This window comes from Ixodes scapularis, unplaced genomic scaffold (genome assembly GCF_016920785.2).
Source record: "Ixodes scapularis isolate PalLabHiFi unplaced genomic scaffold, ASM1692078v2 PGA_scaffold0__279_contigs__length_252992795, whole genome shotgun sequence".
NCBI classification, from domain to species: domain Eukaryota; kingdom Metazoa; phylum Arthropoda; class Arachnida; order Ixodida; family Ixodidae; genus Ixodes; species Ixodes scapularis.
In genome coordinates, this window is record NW_024609835.1 from 16,632,776 (window position 1) to 16,656,096 (window position 23,321).

Genomic DNA, 23,321 nt, shown 5'->3' on the forward strand with positions numbered 1-23,321 from the left:
AACGTTTAGCATGACTAGCAAAACTCGGTAAAAAAAACCATTTCAATGTCCGTTTTGTTCCTTGTGTAATGAAAAGGACTAAAATCAAATACCTTATTAAAAAAAAGAAAAAAAAGCTCCCATTATAAAATGAGGCAGCAAAATGACTAGCATATTTATATATAAAAAAAAACCTGGCATGGGTTTGTTACTTTGAGGAATATATGTGCTAAAGAGTGACCCAAAGTCCCCAGGCTCTATCTAAAATCGACTAAAAATCTATGCCCGCACATAGCACTGAACTTTTCGTCAAAGGTGCATTTCGCAAGTTGTTTTTCTTGTAAAATTACGAAGTGCAGCTCTCTCTGTAAAAACATAGGGTGAAGAAACTTAACAGGGTCTACAGCCGGCGGCGACGCAGACGACCAAGTCCAATGGCGGACAGTGTTTGGCGCTCGTATTGCTAGATGGCGTCGGGAGCAGCTTCAGAAGGTGCACCCGTTCAGCTGAAGAAAGCAGACGAAATCTGTTGGCAGCAAAAGCGCCGACGTATCTTTTTACTTGTAAGTTTTGCTTTTATTGTTTGCATGTATTTTTCTTTAACCAAAGGAACATTTCAATAAGCAGTTGCGGTGAGGAGGTAGCGCCATCTACAAAACAATGCGAAACATACCCCGCTACTGGACTTTGTCGTTTGCCTTGTTGCCCGCCGTAGACCCTGTCAAGTTTCTTGGCTCCATTTTTTATAGAAAGAGCTACGCTTTGCAATTATACAAGAAAAAAAACAAAGTGCGAAATACACTTGACGAAAAAGTTTTGATTGCTACGTGAAGGAATCGATTTTTACGGTCCATTTTAGAGCCTGGCGACTAGGGTCACCCTATATTTATATAAAAAAAACCTGGCATAGGTTTTTGACCTTCAAGAATAGATGTGCTGAAGAAACTAAAAATAAAATGCATTCCTTCAATGCATTACACAAGCACAGAAAAACTTGTTTAGCAACATGTGAAAAAAAAAAGCCCCCAAAAAAAGAAAGGAAAAAACCTTAGTTTTATGTTCTTTTTGAACTCAGGGCAGTGAGCAGCCTTGTGCCCATGCAGCCCAGCTTTGAGTGTTTCAGACCTGCAAGTCTTTCGAAACAAACAAATGTACGACGACACTTAACGAAGTACTGAAGGTCAAAAACCCATGCCAGGCAAAAACAAAGTGCTACAGCTTCCAGAGGGCCCTCTGCCTCATAGGCCTGGTTTTCAAAAAGCACACTGCAGCGCTCTGTTGATGTCGTGGGGCACACTGCGATGGGATAGACTGCGGGGCAAGTCTGAAACAAAGATTCAAAATAAAGACAAATTGTATAAAGTCAGTTTTTTCTTGTTTTCACCATTGTTTTGCTGATTTTCTTTGTTGCCAGCTACAGTGGCTGGCCCAAAATATAGACAGTATCAACCCCCCCCCCCCCCCCCCCCCACCCCGAGTATCAACTACTAGGCGGTGTGCCACCCCTCTTCTGGCCACAGCACCCTAAAGTTTGACTTTTACAAGTAGAAGTTCGGTTCAGTGTCTCAAATGTCACCGAAGGCAACGTGTTTGTGCCATCTGGTTGCCGCCCTTCCGAATGAGGTAGCGTTCAAAGTTTACGGCATTCTTTAGAATCCGCCTTCGGCCACTGTATGAAGCACTTAAAGCTCCCATCCTTGAAGGAATGACGGTCTCAGAAGGCAAGCATTGCAGCAGCTGCATCCAGCAGATCAGCAACGTCAAGACCAATGTATTCCATTTTGCACATGCTGGCTGGCGTTTGGCACACGCTCTTCGTACTAACTGATCGCCGCTTCCACAAAGACAACCAGCACCCGTGAAATATTTCTGCTTTTGCTGAAAATGATGTTATGCTCTATATGTAGAAATACTTCACTGAAGCTTCATATATTGTCCCCCTTCAACTAAGAACTGAACAAAGCATGAATCTAGTCAAACCCGCTAGGAACTTAAAAAAAGAAATTTTACTGTGAGATTTAGCTTGTGAAGAGCCCAGAAAAAGCTGTTTGTTATGAAATGGCAGCTACCACTGAAAACAACCAAGAGGTTCTATTCAGAAATGACAGCTGACATCTCTTGTAAGTGGCTAAAAGAATATATGACAGGTCATTAGACCAGTGAGACTTGATCTAAAATAGGCCTGAAAAATTAGCCCCTACATGTAACAACCAAGTTTCAACATTCACTAAAGATGTTTTACTGCCGAATGTCCGACCGATGCAGGCGATAGAGATAACCAAGGGTGATGTTTGTGGTGCGATCTCCCGATAGGCACACCAAGCAGACAATAGCACTCGCTGGATTTACTCTCATAATGACTGCACCCAGGGGCAGGTGCAGGAATTTCCTGAGTGGGGGGGGTCAGGTGTTGGTCAGCGTACCATATGTTTAGGAACCCTCTTCCTCTCTCCTTGTTTCACGCCCTAAATTTTACACATTCAGAAATCAAGAGGGAAGTCAGGACATTCGGACCCCCCCCCCCCCCCCTCAAAATCCGCCCCTGACTGCACCCCCAACAGGCATCAATATATGGACTTATTTTTAGTTTTGAACTGCGTCCAACTTAGCCGGCTAGCCACCAAGACAGCCGAAATCATGGCAGTCTTGTTGCCTACAAATTTTTTTTAGTCATGCTGTATATAGTCTAAAATGACGAAAATGTCTAAACTTACTTCGCATGTGATGAAGGAATTGTGCGTTTCTTTCAGCAGGAGTGGAAACAAACAGAAGAAGATCAGACAGTTCAGTTCTGAAAAATAATAATGGCAAAGTTAGCTATTTCAGGCAACTAACACTTCCAACTTGCATCCCCCAAATTTTTAATATTTATCAGTGGTCAACCCGAACTTTCTTTTTTCCTTTTTGAATGAGGAAAGTTCATTCGTTGATATTCTCACACCAACACCCACCACCTAGTCATGCCACTGTAGTAAATTGCAGCGTAATACACCGAGACCGATCTTTGTGGACCGCTTGAAGTGGGTTGCATGAAAAAAACTTTAGATGCTCAAGTTACTGCGAACTTGTGAGAATGGCAAAGTATCAGTTTCAAAAGCCCAGTCCCCAATACGCTATCTATGCCTTCTGGCGCGCTTTGGCGACACATGAACGCGCATGGTGCATGAAATGCCCAGATGTTATCAAAGCTAGGAAGTTCACGCTGGAGGCGGGACGACTGAAACTGCTATTTTGTTTCCTCATATGCACACACTTAATGAACACATTAATCACCCATGCTAGTAATATTTTTTGAAACTAATCCATTCAATTATGCTCAGTGCCAAGTGTCCCGGCAATGCAACAAAATAGGAAGGCTGTATATAAGCATCACATCAGTAATGCAAATTTATGTTTTCTTTTAACTACAGCCATTCACCAATCTTTTTTAAAGGCACAGATCACCAGACGGTCACTCACAATTTAAAATTAATGTACAGCGGCAATTGGAATTTCAGATGCCATGCAGCTCACTCCTAGATCTCAAATTTACATAGTTTGCACCCACCTATAACACGAACCGAGTCGGCACCAATTTGGTTGCCAAAGAAAGCTAGCTGGATTGGGACTTCCGCTAACAGTCAATGAAGGCTTAATTCTAAAGCAGGTATACCTTGTTTCTCGGATTCCTCAACAACATCCATCCGTTCAAGAGTCTTGTAAAAAATATCTGGCTTTGGCTTGTTCTCCGTTAGTTCAAGAACTGCTGTCAGGTTTTCGGAGGCCATCTCAAAGAAACGTTGCTTCAGATTGATGCTTGTGATCCGTTCAAACTCATAAAAAATCTGAAATAAAAAAAGTTTACCTTTAGTCAACCTATAAATCATAAACTACCCTGTAGAAAAGCAGGAGGCAAGTAAAAAAGATTCCCATTTTATTATGAAACGGAATCATAATTGCAAAGGTGTCAGTGAATTAAAGACTCGTGGTGCTTGCTTTTGCCATAGAGGTAGTGCCAGTTAAAGGCTATGGAATTGTTATCAGCTTTCTGAAAGTAATTAGTTCCAAGCACATTTCATTATGCTTATGATCACATTTAGCTTCGCCCGTGCTTCAACAAATGCTGATAATACTTCAAATAAACAAATACATAAAAACAAGTATGAAGTACCAAGATTCGCCACATAAACCAGACTAACGCAGAATGCGTACTGTTTTTGGTTGGCCAGTTTCGATCAGAGGCATCTTTGGCAAGTTAGGATATTGATGAAATTTGTTTGAGAATGAGACATGAAAATACAACACATACTGCACCACTCAACTTTATGCAAATTGTCCTTTTAGTGCACGATATGTTGCTTTTTACTTCATCTTCTGCATGGTCCTCTTTTCACCTTTTGTTACCTTTTCCGCCTTCCTACGCAGTTTCAAAGATTCCTAACCAGGCTTTCCAAGGCGTGACAGTGCTGTGATAAGACCCTGCAGCTCATTAACTACTGTGTCTAGGGATTACATACAATTGGTGCTACTTCTCTTTTTGGTGGCCACAAGAGTATTATAAAGATTGCAGTTTCCAAGACAGCAAATATTAAAAGTAAGGACACTGAAAATAAAGAACAAATTTCTTTGGGATAACATTATTCACTGCAATGGACGTTAGGCAGACAGCGTTAGCCAATAATCAGTAGACTACAGTAGTCAACTGATTTTTCGGACAAGTCCAATTATTCAGCTCACACCATAGAGTTAATGCGTACCATTGCCTCGATACTACGTCCTACGTAAAAAACAAGGTGGGTTCAGGTTATAGTCTGGTTCTCCGGTACCGCTACTGCCAACATTACCAGCCCCTGCCCATTTTTATAGTTCTCCTCAAGCGCCGCAAACATATATGCGACAGAGTACGACCGAGAGAGACCAGACCGGTTTTTAAGCCTCTTACGACGTCTTAGGACCGGATACGCTGCAGCAGAGCTGGTCCTAAGACTTCGCAAGAGGCGTAAAAACCGGTCCGATTTTTCCAGTCTTACTCTGTCGCAAGAATGAATGGGCCTTCATGGTCCAAGTTTTTTTAGTGTGAAAAGAGCGGCCGTCTGCCATTTTTGTGGTCTTGAGTGCAAAGGTATTTTGCCGATAGGCTCAGTATTAAAGCAAGCTTGGTGGACTAAACATTGTCTCCAAATAGTGCCAACTTCAACTTCCCCGTTTGTGCCAACGAAGGCGCCGACAAAGCGCATCACCTTGATCAAACAGATCAACAAACAAGGAAAAAGTGAATATAAAGCAAAAGTTGCAAGAGAGCTTATATTTGACATCAAGCAACTGGAAAGTGGCTAATATGCAATGAAAAATGCATGGAAATTTGACATTTTGGCTGAAATCCGATGTCTGCCCGCTTGATCCAGACAATTTTGGGGTCCCCCCAGAGTCAAAGAATGGTTGGCAATTGTTATTACCTAAAATCCGTTCACTATTCAAATATTTGTTTCAGCTGGTGCATTCTAATTAGAAATTTCTTGCTCGTCGACAAAGCATGCCTAGCAGATGTGAAAATTAAGAACACAAAATTCTTCCCTGCACTGTTCTTTGTCAAATTTAAGCTGTGAGCAAACAAGATACCGAAACAACATACAAAAACAGGCAGCGGCAGAGTTCAGCTCGGAAGCAACATCAGCCTTCGCAGCGGAAGCGGGTTGCTGAGCTGATAAGGGTCGCATGGCCATAGAAAAGGGGCACCCTACTCTAATGTCTCCTCTGTCACTCAGCTTTCTGTGCAAAGCAGAATTTAGATGTCAAATTTTAAGGATCACTATGGCATATTTTGACAACAGGCAACAGATTTTAACTGGAATCTGGTATGTGAGGTCACATTTGGGTGTTATAGCTTTTGAGCTCTCTGCTTTGCCTGGATTCAAAACTCACTCGGAACCACCGAGGCAACATCTGCCAGGTGAAGCAAAATATTTAAAACATTGATTAGCGGATTTTAGGTCCTCAATTTTCTCAATAAACTCCACGATGTCTGCTCTGGAGGATACTGTGTATACTCTAGTAATAGCTGCACTATTTATGAAGAAAACCTGAGGGTTCACTTTTCTGCAAAGCATGCAGATTGTCAATCACCACGATCGACAGCATGATTCCAGGTGTATACAGGACAGAGATAATGTCTTCGCAAAGATACCATTTGTTTGGAGAATAGTGTTCTCGATCTTGTTAATCCCTGTTATTTATGTACACCGTAATGATTAGCTGTACATGCGTTCTGTGGGAAAGTAGATGCAAGGGCCTTCTTCATATACAGCGCGGCTATTACTCGAGTAAATACGGTAAAGTCGTCCCAAAAGAATCATCTCTCCATTTCCAGTGTCCTCTTTCCTTATTTGCTGTCTTAGGAAGAAACACCCACTTAATAGCTAGAACACTTCTCCTAGGCACTCGGACAGCACAGGGCAGAGCATTAGACTACTGGGAGAGAGTTTGGTGGCTCGATTCCTGCAAAGGGACAAAGGAACTTTTGTAAAGAAACATGGCCATGTTATGTTTCCGTTACAACCCATCGTGATGCTTGAGACCTAGAAGCCAGCCCTAAATGCTTTGTACGTTATTAATTAAAAAGCAAGTAGACTTGATGGCACTAAGCGAAATATTACCTGCTGTTTGAGCTTAAGGGCCGGATAATCCTCCAAGATGTCCGAGATTGAGGCGGCCGAGCTGACAAGCTCTCTCCTTGCTTGGAATGTCCTTCCCATGGCGTCGTTTACAATTTCCTTGTCGGGGACCTGTTTCTTCAACTCTCTTTTCATGGTGTTCACGTGGCCAGCGACGCTATGTCGATCCTCTGACACGTCCAATGCTCCAAACTGTGCACACTTGCAAGCAACAAACAAACTTGTTCAATAAATCTGCTCATCACCCCCCGTCGAATTTTCTTTCCACTTGGCCTTATGTTGCAGGCAAATTATTGGTTTGGAGCAGCCACTGACGATTTTGGAACAGATGCCAATATTTGTTAGCATATCATTTGGAAATAAGAAGTTATTGTATCTCTAAATTAGTTCATCTGTGGTAATGATTGATTGTTCCTCTTTGAAACAGGAGCATTTTACAAATTACGTTTGCTGATAACAGTAGATAGGATGCAAAAGTAACACTGAGCCTTTTTTTTAAGAACTACGGCTCTGTTCAGAGTAGGTTCCATTTACAATGGGTACTTAAAAACTGTCAAAAAAATTATGTCCGCCTTGTCGATGAACTCTTTCTCAAACGATGCGCTTGCACCGCCTGTGGCAGCCTCTCCATGCCTCACTGGAACCCCTTTCTGGTGGTGCCTCGCACCCATGAGACAACCACTTTCAGCTTATCAATGAGCCAAAAATGATGTCTTCACAGGGTTTTGTTCATACCGCCTAACAGGTGATAACCACTGACGGCACAGTCAGGCCATAACCATGCACGACTTAACATTGAATGGTCGTACATTTTGTCCAAAGATGGCCACACCCCATTGCCAGTCTAGCATGGCATCGTGTGCATTCTTGTCAAGCCGGAATCGGCTGGCATATAATCGGGTTTGGCCATCTTTCTGACATGTAGTACAACCAGCTGGACATTTGGTCGTGCATTGCTATGGCCTGACCGTGCAGCCAGGAGCTACGACCCTTTCGGTGGCATAAAAAGCCTGTGAGGATGCCATATCCTGAACATTGATAAGCCGGAAGCAATTGTCCAGGCTTAAATGGGAGGCACAAAAAAAGAAAACTTTCCAGCACGGCATGGAAAGGCTGCCACAGGTGGCACTAGGGCATTCAGCTTAAAGGGGTCATAAAACGCTTTTCAAGCTTACTTTTTCCTGTTTAGCTTTCCTCAACTCATAAATCGTGCAGTCTACCAAACTGTTCAAGACTAAAAGAGGGGAGTCCCCTCTAGCTCGGAATCTCGTTTGTATAGCTGGACAGAGCCATTCTCCCCCTAGAAGATTAGCCCAGCGCTAAAAATTCAGACAAAAGTTGCATTCCCCACCGCATTCACCCCAAAGTTGACAGTGTTGTGGAAGCTATGTGCTCGTTGGGCCAGGCACACTTGCCACGTGATCACGCTCTCTCGCACAGAGAATGAGGTCTGGTGATGAAAGGGAGGCGGCTGATTGGTCGGGCAAGCGCATAGCTTCCACTGCAATGTCAGCTTAGTGGTGAAGGGAATAAGTAAGGTCCGGTATCGGTTGACATGCGTTTGGACCCGGTGACACGCTATGGTAACCGCGGATGTAGCACAGTGAAAAAGGCAGAAAGCTTACGAAGGTACGAAATAGTCCGCTGTGTTTTCAAATTTTCTCACAGGAAGTCAGGCTTTTGACTTTCTACCTTTTTTTCTTTTGACCCACTGAATGATGTGCTATTAGTAAAATCCCAATCTAGAGTGATTTATACCAGCCGAAAATAAATATTTGAATTGGTCCCATTTAACCTTAAAATAAAGTGTCATGGAAAATTTTCATTGCATGTGTGCAATGCCACACAGAAGCTCAGAATTATTGTGAATATGAATAAGTATGAGGCATCTGTGTTTAGATTCCTATGTCACAGGGCAGAGAATGGACAAGAATTATGTGCGTCCCGCTACACACTTAGTGCGAACAAGCCATCACCTGTTTTCATTGTATTCTTAGTATTGTAGGCTCAGTAGAAACACTAACCTACTATAAAATACCGGGCAAGCACCCACTCAAACTTTGGAGATAATCGCAAAGAAATAGGGGATGAGCCGTATGTACCGTGCTTATTTTTGAGATTTTACAAATTTGGGAGTGGGCGCTTAGTGTGGAATGGGCGGACACTCGGTATTCTATGGCAAGCCGTAAATTTTGATACCAGGCAGTACACCTTCCAAGTAAAATGCGAAAAACCGCCGAAGTTGTGTTCGCACTAACAGTGTCGCAAGGTGTACAAAATTTAAGAACCCTCCCCCCACATACCACCGGTGTCCTGTAGCAACGGCGAGGGTCGGAAACATCAGCCACAGCTGTAGTACCCTTGGAGCTCGTTGCTCCGTTGTTGGGAAGAATCCCAAGTCCTTGCAGCTTCCGCCGCTCGTACTTCGCTTTAAAACGAAGTGAACGGTGCCAGGAGTCCTAGAATGTTCAGGATCATTACTGAGCACTAAGAGATATTCACATGTCATGAAAAACACTTACATATCCTGTACCAATGCTGTCCCGAAGGTCGGGATGCTTGAGGATGAGCTGCCGTGCTGCCTCAGCGTAGAGCCTTCCAGGATAACTGAAAAGTTTCACATAAAATTCTCAGTGCCATAACCTTGATGTATGTCTCGGAGTTAACTTACAGACTGTACTCGCATAAAAGGTGATATATCCATTGGATTATTCTTTTTCTGAGTGTATTTGTCAGGCAGGCCTTGTCTTTCTGGGCTTTCAATGAAAGAACAATGTCTAATGGGAAGTCTGGAAGGACAAACTCCAACTCCGACCGCACAGTTTGCACCCCTTCTGTGCCATTGTTTGAAACCACAACACTAGATGGTCTGAAACAGAAAAAGACCTATGAACATCTGCAAACTCTGGTCATTGTAATTTATCAGCACTGTTAAAATCAAAGAACATAAGCTTACTCTGCTTCAATCCCAGGGGGATTTCTCTTTTGAACCAACAGGATTTTTCCTTTATCTTCTAGAACTGCTCCGCAGTCGTAGTCCACATAGGCTTCGAAGTCCTTGTCAAACACCTGATGGCGAGAGTACACAGAGGATGTAGTAAACATTGCTATCCAGTTATAAACATAGTCGTGAAGGGGGGCGGAGGTAAATTAAAGAAATAAAAGTGCAAGAGCTCTTTCATGAGCAGGAAATGGTTATGTGGGCTGTCATCAAGACATTGTTTGCCTAAGGTGGGCTGCTTCAGACGGGGTTTCCAGCAATTTCGAGGTTGCTGGTGGGTTGCTCCCTAGCTTCCCCTATATCTACACGCGAGCAGCCCTGACAACTCCGAGACTTTTGAAGTGGCAGCAGCCGCTTCAAACGTCAAACAAAAAATCTTTTATTAATGTAGATGCATAGCTGAAAGTCTGCCATGCATTATAAAGCTGTTTATATTTTCACAAAAGTCACGTGAAAATCCCCGTAAGGGGAAGTATGTTGACAAAAAACATGAAGATGAGAAAATCGAAGTTTTGACATTGAACATAGAAAATTGTGTGGAGAATGAAAAACAGCAATTTTCGTGATGGTGTTGTGTAATTCTTCCTGAACAACTCGACATAAAAAATGTAATCCATTGATGGCATGGGCGAAGTTGTCGAACACGAACTTGATCCAGTTGCTTCTATCAGCGGTAGAGCGAGTTGCGGCATCGGCGAAGGCTTTCGTCGATGCGGCACGTCTCCTCGTAGTGTTTAGCCTCTGCGTGTTGACTTTCAAACTGGCGTCCCCAGCCATCGAAACTCAAAGCGCGCAGAACTAAACAAGCAGGAAAGCAAATATACGCGAAAAAGGAAAGCTAAACAAAGAGGTATCAAAATATTTACACGAAGGACGCAAAGACAGGGAACATACGAAACACTAGGAAGCAGGCAGAAAGAAAACCCTGAAATTATCGATATAGAAAGCTGAGAAATGCGAATATAACATGTCTCGAACGGCGAAGCGAGCGAAAGCAGACGACGCGGGAGCCCGCGGAGCGGCTGGGACGCCGCGCCGGGGAAGCCAGGAGAGGGGGCGCGCGTCTCGGTCAATGAGAGAGCTGCGCCTCGGAGGAGCGCGCGCTTTGCCCAATCAGCGCATTTCCAGCCCTCGGGAAAGATAAGCGCGGGAAACTAGCTTCCGAACAAGACTAAAATGGAGGTCAGACGCTTGAACTTCCAGCCCTCGGGAAAGATAAGCGCGGGAAACTAGCTTCCGAACAAGACTAAAATGGAGGTCAGACGCTTGAACTTTGTCGACATTTCAGAGTTTAGGCTACAAGTCGGGTCCGTCAACGCTTACAAATTGTCACTTTTTCTATTTAGAGACCGAATTGAGCATTTATATTTTGTGAGGATATACTCTATTTTGAAAAATTGAATTTTTCGCGATCTTTTTTTATATGTTGATTTGCGTCTCACACTCCCCCGTGATACTCGCACCCTCCGAAAAGGGTGACCCGACGCGCAATACAGCATCTCGACGCAAAAGGTTACAAGGGGCACACGAAAACACACCGACACTTCTGCGTTCGCATACCAAGATGTTTAAAAAAAACAAGTCATCCTAATTTTATGTCTAAAATATAAAAGCAGAGCAATTGCCAACTTACCTGAATCAATGTAGAGTTAATGTCAACATCCGGAAACTTTTCACGTATTGCTTGCCTCAGTTCACTCTCGGCACACTTCTCTTGCAGGTCGATTACTCGATTATGTTCTTCGAACGCAACGAGTAGGCGCATAGTTCCTCCTAAACAGGCGTTGGGACCTCTCGAAAAAGCTGCCCGCTCCTCGGCTGTGGCAACAACGACGGCGACAACGATGGCGACAACACAACACAACAACGGATACCGACTTTCCCGCCCACCGTGTTCCCGCCTTTTTCGCTTCCTGCGGTTCTCCAGTTTCTCGAAGGACGCGACAACGACGGCGACAACGATGGCGACAACACAACACAACAACGGATACCAACTTTCCCGCCCACCGTGTTCCCGCCTTTTTCGCTTCCTGCGGTTCTCCAGTTTCTCGATGATCATGACGCGGACTACGCGGCTGCCGCGGCGCAGTGGCAATGGCGTCCTCGCTTTTTCGAACATTGAGGGACGTTAGGTGGAAAGAGAGGGCCAATTGCGTACGCGCACGTAGACCCTAGCAACAGCGCTCACGCCGGATTGGCTGACGCTGACGCCGTCTACAGGTCTACATAGGCAGCCGTTTGAACGCAGCAACGCAGCGTCTTAATCTTTTTTTTTTTTTTTTAGCATTTGGCAATATTTACATTTCTTTTTTACGACTAACATTGAAAGAAATGAATGTTGACGATGAAACTGCGCTGAACTAAATGGTATGGACACCTCGCCGACCTCTTCTAGATGGATATATAATAATGGCTATACCCTTTGTAACGGGCGGCAGCTTGCGCTACCTAGCCTAACTTGCGCCGTTGTCTGATTTATTCCCATTTTACCGAGCGCGCTACGAAGTGCTGTATCAAAGCAAATTAATCGTTTTAGAGGCTTTCTTGCGTGTCTTGTCTCGAGAAGGCGTACGCTAACTACAAGCACTAAATCGCCTTAAACTGGTGGTAATATTGTGTGCCCCGCGCCCCGCTTCATGTGTATTGTGTACGTTCCAGGTTTGCGTTCGCGTGCGGGGCTGTATTTCATCTGTCGTTGTTTACTCTGAAAGTTCTTTCGTGTAAGCAGCTGCCATGCCTGTAATATACTGCCCCCTCTGCCCCTTCTATGATGTGAAGTTTGTACGAGTTGTGAATCACGTAGGTCAGGTCCATGCAAGTGCACACAATTTCAAAGTGACCTGTGGTTTGGACAACTGCGTGAAAGTATTCAGCTGCTTCCAGACCTATAGGAGGCACCTTTACCGGAACCACAACATGCTCGACACCGAGTTCAGCTCGGATGACGCAGCCCAGTCAACACCAAGTGCCAGTGCTTCAGCTACAAACTTTGATGAGGGCACCGAGCCTATTACACAGCCTTGTGACAGCGCAAAGCTCGAGAAAGAGACGCGGCCATTTTTGGAGGTGAAAAGGACATTATTGCTTTTCCATCTCAAGATGACTGAAGGCCTGAAGCTGCCTTATAGTACAGCAGATACTATTTTTGGAATGGTTAAGCTGTTGCTTTCTGCAACCCTCAAGGAGTTTGCAGAGGAGGTCAACAAGAAGCTGGCGACTCTCAAGGCTGATCTGCCATGCTCTGACATCAACACACTGCTTCAAACAGAAGGCCTAGTGGATGTTCTGTTTTCTGGAATCCAAACCAAACACCAGCGAACAAACCTTGTCAAAAAAAGCCTTCCGTACACCGAAGCAAGAGAAATTCAACTGCAGCAAGGCGGGGCTCCAAAAAGATCTTTTCAATATGTGCCCATTCAAGACGTACTCCAAAATCTGCTCACCTGTGACGACATCTACGAAAGTGTGGAACAACCTCCTAGCCAAAGAGAGGACGGCATGTTGAATGATTTCAGCGATGCCAACTTCATCCGAGAGCAGCAGAAAAAGGTACAACTTGCTGGAGACCAGCAAAGCACCATTTTTCTTCTTCTTTACACCGATGAACTGGAACTGAACAATCCACTGGGATCTGCAGTAGGTAAACACAAAATTCTCCTTGTCTACTTCAGCATCCTGAACATACACCCACGGCACCGTTCCAAGCTGAGCTCTATACATCTGCTCATTATTGCCCGATACTCGACGGTCACGGATTTTGGGTTGAAGGTCCTCTTGGAGCCGCTCATTAAGGATCTCAACATCTTGAGGACACACGGGTTTAGAATGCACAACAAAGCATTTAAAGTATGCGTCGTTGCAGTGGTTGGCGACAACCTTTCACTTCATCGTCTGGCTGGCTTAACGTGCTCCTTCAGTGGCGGGCGTGTGTCCCGCTTCTGCTTAGCAAAGTATGAAGATTTACGCGATCTTGTCCTTCCTACCCAATGTGTAGCAAGGTCGGGTGCATCTCATGCCAGTCACCTGGCTGCATTTCTCCTGGATCCTGCACGCAATGGTAAGATCTACGGCATCACAGGTCCGTCCCCACTTGCGTCTTTGGAGGGGTTTGACATCATGAATCAACTACCCCCAGATGCCATGCATGATGTCCTGGAAGGTGGGATTGCAGTTGTGGTCAAGGCCGTACTGAAGGGTCTCGTAGATTCAAAGGTTATCAAGAAAGACGACTTGAATCGCATTGCTCAGTTTTCCTACGGACAACATGACAAGAAGTCGAAGCCTGTGTTTGATCCCGACAAGTTTTTGGCTCCATCTGGCAACTTGAAGGGGACCGCTTCCCAGAAATTGTGCCTTTTTCGACTGTTGCCTCAGATTCTTGGAGACTTGATTCCACAGAATGATAGCAACTGGAATGTGTACACAGCGTATCGGCACATTGTGGACATAATTCTCTCGGATACAATGCCAAGGGACTGTGCTGCATACCTCGAAGTAAAGGTCTCGGAGTTTCTCCGCCTCTTCACAGAGCAGTATCCAGACAAATCCGTGACCCCAAAGCTACACTACCTCCTACACTACCCCAAGTATATCTTGGAATTTGGACCACCCCGCAGATACTGGGGAATGAGGTTTGAAGCCAAACATTCTTATTTTAAAGGACTGGCATCAAAAGTAAAAAACCACAAGAACATCTGCAAGACCTTGTGTCAGAGGCACCAACTCCTGCAGGCGTACCAGATATCTTCTGCTACACTGAGTCAGCCTATTGATGTGTCTGGAGTGGCCGTCGTGAAAACCGCATCACTTCCTGAGGAATTTGTGGTTTTGCTTCCCCAAGGTTTGAGAGAATTGGATTCTCTGAGCTCTGTCAAGACAGCTGCTTTCAACAACTGCAGCTACAGGGTTGGCGATGCATTTGTTCACTCAGTCGATGATGGCAACCCTAGTTTTGCTGAAGTGCATGGTCTTTTCGTTGCCAGTGGAACGTTGATCATAATGGCAAAAAAGCTCGCCACTGTTGAAGTTTCAAAACACAGATGTTCCTACATCGTCCTGCGTCGAGATGATGCAATGTGTGTAATACCGAACTTCCAATTTGACTATTATCCACTGGACCTTTACCCATACGGCAGTTTTCTCGAGGTTGTGCCTCATTACGAGATATTTGTGTAATCGGGATGTGGACTGCATGTGAAATGGTTGTGTTAAATACATTTGCATATTGTTTTTTTCTATCCTTTTTGTGAAATATATTTATGCTTGAAAACATTTTGCATTTCCTCTTAACATTTATTAAAAAAATGACAAAGGAGAAATTTATAGAATTTAAAGTGAAGTCAATGGATGTTATTAAAAGAAAATAGGGAAATGAAGAATAAATAGTACTGTATTAAAAATAAGGTGTGAACAAAAATGATCTCTCTTAAGTCGTCTGCCTCAGCTACCTACCTTCTCTACCAAAAACAAAACAAAAAAAGCTCTACCATACAATACGATAGTTGCAGCACTTGACATGCACATAGATTTAAAGAGCGGTCTGAAGGTCCTAATTGTATAAAGAAGTGCAAACCAATTAGATATTGGGTGTTTATATTTTAAAGTAACTGAGACTGCAAAATGCTCCAGCTAAGTAATGGTAAATAATCTAATGAACCTCTAGGATCTTGAACCTCCACAGAAGTCGCACTGATTGGACAGATCTTTCAAGAGGTTCTTTCTTAAAATATTCCATCTTGTGCCTCCACTTTATGGAGACAATTTGGTCAACGCAGTGTAACAGCGAACTGCTAGTTCTGTTGGCAATGAGTTTTACGAATGACATTTCATGAACAGATTGTTTCGTCAACATGCGACGTTTTATCAACACGTTTCGTCGAAAGATGCCCTGGCATGCTTTATGACACATTCTGTGACGTTCCGTGCACATCGCATTGGCTGTCAGTACACTGATCGTAGCGTAGCTTGCCGAACCCTGGGCGGTTCTGATTGGGCTAGGCACAAGCTTGAGCCTGAAATTGTAATTCGTTTGCCCCAAGTGAAGTAGAGCAAAACAAAGATGCCCTGGCATTAATCCCCCCTCTAAAAACTCATCGTCCTGATGTGCTCTAGAGCAAAATGAAGAAACTGAATTGCAGACTACACACATCTGTAAAACACAGTCCTAACAAGCGTAGCCTGGGCACACAGTTCAGAGTCCTATCAAATGTAGTATGGCTTGAGGCATACGACACGGACTACTTTGGGTCACGGGTGGCGCCGTCTTGATGGTCGAGTTCCGTCGGGAAGCACCTCATTGGTTTAAAGGGATGCTGAACCGAAATCTGGATTCCACAAAGCATGGCGGCAAAAGCGTGCAACGGGATGCTACAAACATCAAAACATGGCAAGCGGATTAGGAGAGAAAACACTGTAAAATATCTCGGTGTCATTATCAACAACAGAGTAAACTGGCAACCTGCTGTAAAAAAAGTCTTATCAGAGTCTGAAAAGCTTCTCGGTGCAATCCAACGCATCGCCGGTCGTGACTGGGGAAGCAGTCAAAATACAATGCTGAGCCTTTATAGGGGACTTATTGTAAACCGCTTCCTCTACGCTCTCCCTCTTCTGACAACATCAAACGCGCAATGGAAGAAGCTCGAACTCTTTCACAGGAAAGCTTTACGCATATGCTTGGGCCCCCTGCCTACCTACACTAATAGACCCCTTCAGAAATTCAGTGCCATCTGGTGGTTCGTAAAGCAGTTTAGGTTTTGCCCTATCAATGGCGGAAATGAACTTGTATCGGCACGGTGGCAATCAGTTCGTCGAACGACGTTTCATGGACAAACCGTTTCGTCGACACTGCGATGTTTCATCGACAGATCGTTTCGTGGAAACAAGCACCCGCTCGTTTCATCGACAGATGTTGCGACGTTTCGTCGACAGCTCGCTCGCCCAGCTCCTGGCTCCGCCAGCTGCACCTCCTCGCGACCTCTGCGCCTGCACGGCGCGCGGCCTTGTGTTGGATGGATGGATGGATGAAAGATGGCCGACTGGGCCAAGTATGGCGAACCAGTGCGCAGCCATCTTGCCTCACCCCGACAATTGTCTCTTTCAATTTTTTTTTTTTTTTTTTTTTTTTGGGGGGGGGGGGGGGGGGGGGTGGCACCGATCGCACTGATTTCGGAACTTACGATTTGTATGGTTTCGCTCGTGTATTTGCCCGAACCTTTGGGGAAGCGTTGTCAAAGCCGAGAAGTTTTGTTCTCGACCACTCTCCTTTCTCAAATTAGATTCTTAAAACATTCAACATGATGCGCTGCTCTTGAGGGCTACGCTTTCGACAGCATACGTGATCGAGGTGTCTGCGCGTCATCGAATGGAACCCTTCGCGGGCTGGCCGCCGGCACTCCGACTGTTTTAAAAAAAGTGGCAGGATCGTTTCCAGAGCAAGCGTATCTTTCCTCGCGTCGCGTATTTTGGTGGAATTCTCAAGAGCCACCTGAACATAGCATAGACAGCCCACACGTCAAAACACTCAAGCTCCTAAAAAAATTGAATGAAAAAACGAGGCCTGTTTGCGGTGCACACAGCCTTTCTACCGTTGAAAATGGCATAAAATCGGTTTTTAAGCGAATTGGCATCTGAGCTTAGCCGCAAGCAATAAACTTTGAAAGAAACTGAGCATTCGGCTACGCGTAGTTTGCTTTACGGCGATAAAACACGGTTGTTTTTTTCTCAAAACACCGGGTATTTAACGTACTGTACTTACCAGACCGCATACGATTTTTAGACTTCAGCATATTTAGCTTCTGGATATTAAATAACACTATAGTTCTGCATATGTTAAGTCTGTAATAAAATTTTGCATGCACATAAACTAATATGTGACCAAAGAACATGAGATTTGGAAGCCGCTCCTTTATGCAAAGAGCTGGGTCACGAACTTGCCCCAGGTATCTGTCTGCTGGCATCGATAAAAGAACAATTGAATGTTGCGTGTGGGGACCAGTCGGCTGCTGCCGACAGATCTCGTCTAGTGGTATCTACTGCCTCCGAGGCCTTGGATGTGACGGCCGCTCGAGAGAAGCTATATAATACATTAAGTTGCACATTTGATATCAGCTATGGTTTACTTCGTGTAATAAGACTAACCTTGATGTAATGTTTTATTTATATGTTACCAATTCTCGTGTTTTCCTGTTTTTGCATTGCAATGTAGCTTTTTTTTTTTTAGGTTTACTCGCCGGCAGCTTGCTCGCGGTAGTGCGAGTGTTACTGGTTTTCGTGTTTTTGTTATTTATTTTTATTTGACAGTGTTGAAAGCCCCCTTATTATGTAATGTCCTTTTTAAACGGCCCTTAAAAATAAATGACGATGAAACGAGTGCGATTAAACAGTTTTCTCGCGTATAAGCCGCAGTAGCCAGTAAAACACCGCATCACTTTTCCTTTTGACTAATTGAGGGTAATGAACATGTTTAATTTGAAGTGAAATATTAGGGTTTTAATGTTGCAATAAAAAGCTGCAAGTTGTATTTTGTTTAAAAATAACCACTATAAAGAAAAAAAAATCTGTGTTTACGCCCTTTTCCGCAACCCACCATTGGAACGAAGTTTTGTTTTGCGCCTACGCATATTTTTCTCCACCGTTTTTTTTTTCTTCCAGTAACTTTCGGTTCCATAAACGGGCATCGGAACTTGCAAATATCTGAATAGGCCGCGCATGAAGTCCTGCGCGCTCTTACTTATTCCATGTGGCACGCATGAGAGCGAGAGGATAGCGCAGTTGCTCACCTTGGAGAGCAACTACGCTGGGCATCGTCTTTGTCATCTCTTACAAGTACTTGTACCTTAAGTTTCCGACATTCCTTTCGGAACAGCAAAAAAAAAGTTTGTCGACGAAACGTTTTACGGTGGTGCTGTCGACGAAACGATTGTCGACGAAATGTCACAGTGTCGACGAAACGTGAGTCCATGAAACGTGTGTCCACGAAAAGTTGTCCACGAAACGTAATTCCACGAAACGAGTTTCGACGAAATGATAGGGACCCGTATCGGCACCGTCACTTTCGCAAGTCGACGGCACGCGAGGAATTGTTCAGTGTGAGTTCTTTCTCGATCACTTTCAGGTCGATGGTGACCAAGAACGTGCATTCAGAACAAAGCTCCAACCCACTGAGATGCCTCGAGAAAATTCTATACACCAAAGTGCTTTAAAGCCGAATGTGTGCCACGACAGATTGACTGAATCTGAGCAATTAGAAATAAACGCTTACGTAGCTCTTGTGTTCCAGCCCTACTTCGCTTCGTACTGACCCCCGAACGTACAGGCCTCGCAATATTCGCTTAGGAGCATCTTCAACGTCTTCCTTTATCAGTCACTAGAAGGCCGCCATTCGTATGGCACAGATGCCGTTCCACAGATGATGATAGTGATCAAAGTGGCCAGACTGAATTTCGGAAAGGGTCTATTGAAGCAGGGGATTTACCACTAGAGCTGCAGGCCCATGAGAGGGCTCTACGACACATGACTAGATTTCACCGTGCCCAGTCAACTTCCAAATTCATCGACAAACTAGCATCCCGACACCATTCTCGCTTAAGTCAAGTCGCCAAAGCTTTCCGTGACTCAATCGACTATCCGGAAAACGTCCCACCTCTGCCGCCACCACATCAGGAGTTACTCTTCAAAGTTGCCACGGAGATTCTTGACCTACCACAACGTCGGCGGGTAGCAGTGGTGATATCCCGGAAAATTACACTAGAACTAATACACACAGATTACGATAGAATGTTACACATTTACACTGATGGCAGCATTAAGAACAACACAGCTACAGCAGCGTACGCTGTCCCGGAACTTGGCCTCAGCAACATGGGACAGCTTGATACTTGCTTCGACACCACAACAGCTGAATTAATGGCTATCTGGCTAGCAATCACCGAGACACCCCTCCCTCCAGCTCCCCGATCGGTTGTGGTGTTTACGGATTCAAACGGAGCATTACGCCAACTCATGAACCTGGAGTATGCTTCCCCTCTTGCTCGAACAACTGCAGAACTTGCACAAACCGCAGGCAAAAATGGAAACACCTTTTACTTTCAATGGATTCCTTCCCACGTTGGCATCCAAGGTAACGAAGAAGCTGATGCTCTTGCCACAACTGCCCACTCCGACAGCTCACCAAGTTTTTTTGCGCATACAAACTATTCGGCCAATTCTTTTATTCAAAGAAGCATTAGGATGCTACACCCCGACCCTGAGACAGCAGCAGGATCTCCTCCACATCTCATTCCGAGGAAAAAGTTTAAAAGAAAAGAACAGGCGCTTCGTCATCGACTTCGAGTCGGATGCGCCAACACAAGAGACTCCACCTCATTGGGCGCTCCTCTCCCCCGCTATGTGAAGCCTGCAACGTGGTAGAAGACCTTGACCATATTTTATGGACGTGCCCATTACTTGCAGACTGTCGTAAAAACTTCCTTGGAAATGTGAACATAGCCGCCATACCTTCTCCGAATACGACAAAGGTTTTATTTCCAACGGGATCACGTGTAGTGCGAACAAGTGTTCTTCGAGCGGTCCGTGACTTTTTGTCGTCATCAAGAAGAATCGCATCCCAACTATGATGTATACTTACTCCCCTCCCATCCTCACCTCTGTCCCTCTTTCACCCCACTTCCCAGCAGGGTGATACAGCTGTCCCCTCTCCTGGGAGACTAACCTATCACCCTGCATCCCACCACTTCTTTTGGATTATTTTATTCAAACAACATCACCACCACCCACCACTCATACAATGATATATCGAACAGATGACTGTGTTCTTCAAGAAAAGGAGGCGCATTTGACAGATATGTTTTCATCTTGTTTCTCCGAGAAGGAGAGGGAGCGGCCTCGCGTCTTCTTCCCCTCGCCGTCTTGAGGGGGCGAAACGAAGAGAGGAGAAATGAGACATTTTGACGTCACGCGCCTCGTCGGCCTCGTTCAATCTCGACCTTTTTTTTCCAAAAATACGGCCGTCGATACGAGATATCGCCTTACTAGTAGTGTTGTGGGGATTGTAGCGTCCCGCCTACAGCTCCTGCATTGCTTTCTGAAATCCAAATTTCGGTTCACCATCCCTTTAAGTCTCCAAGACGGCGAAGAACCCTGTAGGGTCCAAAGTAACGCTTGAGAAGCTCCTCGCTGAATTGGTGTCCAGATTGTTTTGTTGAGCTGCTCCGTCAACCCGTTAGTCTGTGGATGGCATAGACCAACATGCGGCCCTGATGTCACGCAGATGCGGCGGCGCTGTCGACGGCACTGCGCATGCGCAGACGCTTCACTCCTCCCGAATTTGGTTTCTGCGCACGCACAGTGCCCACACCTTCTGTGGGCAAACGCGGGCGTGTTTGTAAACAGCGTGTTGGTCTATACAGTTGTTCAACGGTGGTCCAAGTGGATTAGACGAAGGATCACTTAGGTCAACTGCACCATGAACGATGACCCTCGGTCTGTGATCAGGACTTCGAGGGCGCCATGCTGGAGGACGATGATTCGATGAAGAACTTGGCAATTTGGACGGCAGTCCCCGACGGAAGGGCTTTCGTCTCGGCATAATATCTACGATAATCTGTGGCCACGATCATCCAGCGGTTTCCCATTGCTGACAATGGAAAAGGAACCAGCAAAGACATTCCATTTTGCTGGAACGGCTTGGTTGGAGGGGTAATCGGCTGATAAAGACCTGTTGACTTTGACGGCGGTTTCTTGCATTGCTGGCACTCATGGCACAATCGTGTGTAGAGATGGACAGTCTTTGGAAGCTTGGGCCAGTAGTATCTTTCACGTATTCAGGCTAGTGTCCGGCTGCAACCTAGGTGTCCTGAAGTCGAGTCGTCGTAGCAGGCTTGAGAAATCTCTTCTCGAAGGCTGGTAGGGGCTACCAGAAGCCACGGCGAAGAACTGATTCCGAAATTCTTATGAAGTACACCTCTCCGAGTAGCGAAGGTCGGCAGGGCTCATGAAAAGACACGAAGAACGGTACTTACTCGTCCTTCTAGATGCTCAATCAGGGCGTGCAGCTCCGGATCGTCTCGCTGAAGTCCAGCCTTGTCGTCGGTGTCCACAGCATCTAGGAAACACTTGTCGTCAGTACAGCCTGACGTTTCGACGGGGGCTCTGGACAGGCAGTCAGCGTCACTATTTCTGTCCCGACTTGTAGACCACGGTCATATCGAATCCTTGCAGTTGAAAACTCCATCGAGCAAGGCGTCCTGGAGGGTCTTCGAGATTCGCATGTCAACAGAGCGAGTGGTGGTATGTGACCGTGCGGAACGGATTCCGGTATATATACGGACAGAACTTTGTGATCACCCATACGACCACAAGACATCCTTTTCCGTCGTAGAGTAATTTTTCCCCGCCTTCGACAGCGTTCGACTTGCGTAGGCAACGACACGCTCCATGCCTTCCTGCAGCTGTAGCTGTAATTTTTCTTCTGCATCTTCCATGACTGACTAGGACTTACGCCTCTTGATTCCAGACGCGTTGTAGAACGACTTAAGCTCCTACACAAAATAGTGAATAATAACTGTGCACTTGCCGTAAAATACCGGGCAAGCGCCCACTCAGACTTTGGAGATAATCGCAAAAAAATGGGGGATGGGCGCTTGTCCGGTCATCAATTTTACATATAAATGTACTGTGCGTATTTTCTCAGATCTTATAAATTTGGTAATGGGCGCTTAATGTAGAATGGGCAGATGCGCAGTATTCTACGGTAATCGGGAAAAATAGGTTGGTTTTGTTACTCAATCATGCACTCGAAGCTTCTATCCTTTAAATCTTGCACTGTACAGAGCCCACCTTAACTGTTTTAAATATTCTTTTTTTCCTCGAACGTTAGAAAACTGGAAACAAAATAAATGGATCAGTTTGTCATCTCGATTTAGATAGATTTGTATCAGAAATACAGTAGCTGTTCTGCTATGGTGCCTGTCAGTCTACTATTGAAGTGTATGTGATTGTTTTTGTACTCTTTTTTTTTTAACTACCGTAGAATCCCGCGCATCCGCCCATTCCACATTAAGCACCCATATCCAAATTTCTAAGATATGAAAAAATATGCACAGTACATTTATATGCAAAATTGAAAGGCCCATCACCCATTTTTGCGCGATTATCTCTAAATTTTCAGTGAGCACTTGCCCAGTATTTTACGGTATATTGCATTTCTCACAACTTTCTAAGTTTTGTTCCGTAGGGTGTGCACATCTTTAATTGTTGGCCTTTTTGAATGTATACGTATATTTTCTTTCCAGTCCTGCGATGACCTCATCGAGGTCACAGTATTTTGAAACAAATAAATAAATAATAAATACCGTACAGAGTACGAAGGGCATCACCTTGAACTCATAGAGTCCATCAGGTGTGACGAAGGCAGTCTTCTCACGGTCCTGGTCATCGACCTCAATCTGCCAGTAGCCACTCTTCAAGTCCATCGACGAAAAGTAGCGGGTGTGGCGTAAACGGTCAAGGGTGTCACCTACGCGGGAAACTGGAGAGACATCTTTGTTTGTAACACTGTTAAGCCACCTGTAGTCTACGCAGAACCTAAGAGGTCCGTCCTTCTTCTTCACCAGCACGACTGGAGAGGCACAGGAACTGCGCAAAGGCTGGATAATAACGTCGTCAAGCATCTCTTGGACTTGTTTCTGCATGGT

At 45.0% G+C, this 23,321-nt stretch overlaps 2 protein-coding genes and 1 long non-coding RNA gene across 3 annotated transcripts in view; 1 reads left to right on the forward strand and 2 right to left on the reverse strand.

Moving 5' to 3' along the window:
• Nucleotides 1-23,321, forward strand: part of LOC115321589 (connectin-like) — a 149,559-nt gene that overhangs the window by 80,038 nt on the left and 46,200 nt on the right. The window lies entirely within an intron of this gene.
• On the reverse strand, nucleotides 786-6,735 carry LOC121835434. Its single transcript, XM_042289638.1, has 4 exons — nucleotides 6,612-6,735; nucleotides 3,632-3,803; nucleotides 2,694-2,770; nucleotides 786-1,303 (listed from the first exon to the last, which is right to left on the reverse strand). The coding sequence occupies exons 1-4, from the start codon at nucleotides 6,708-6,710 to the stop codon at nucleotides 1,034-1,036; spliced, it is 618 nt and encodes a 205-aa protein (XP_042145572.1). The 5' UTR covers nucleotides 6,711-6,735; the 3' UTR covers nucleotides 786-1,033.
• Nucleotides 9,151-11,613, reverse strand: LOC121835453. The gene is made up of 3 exons (XR_006077604.1): nucleotides 11,264-11,613; nucleotides 9,301-9,698; nucleotides 9,151-9,236 (listed from the first exon to the last, which is right to left on the reverse strand). It is a non-coding gene; the product is annotated as an uncharacterized LOC121835453 (long non-coding RNA).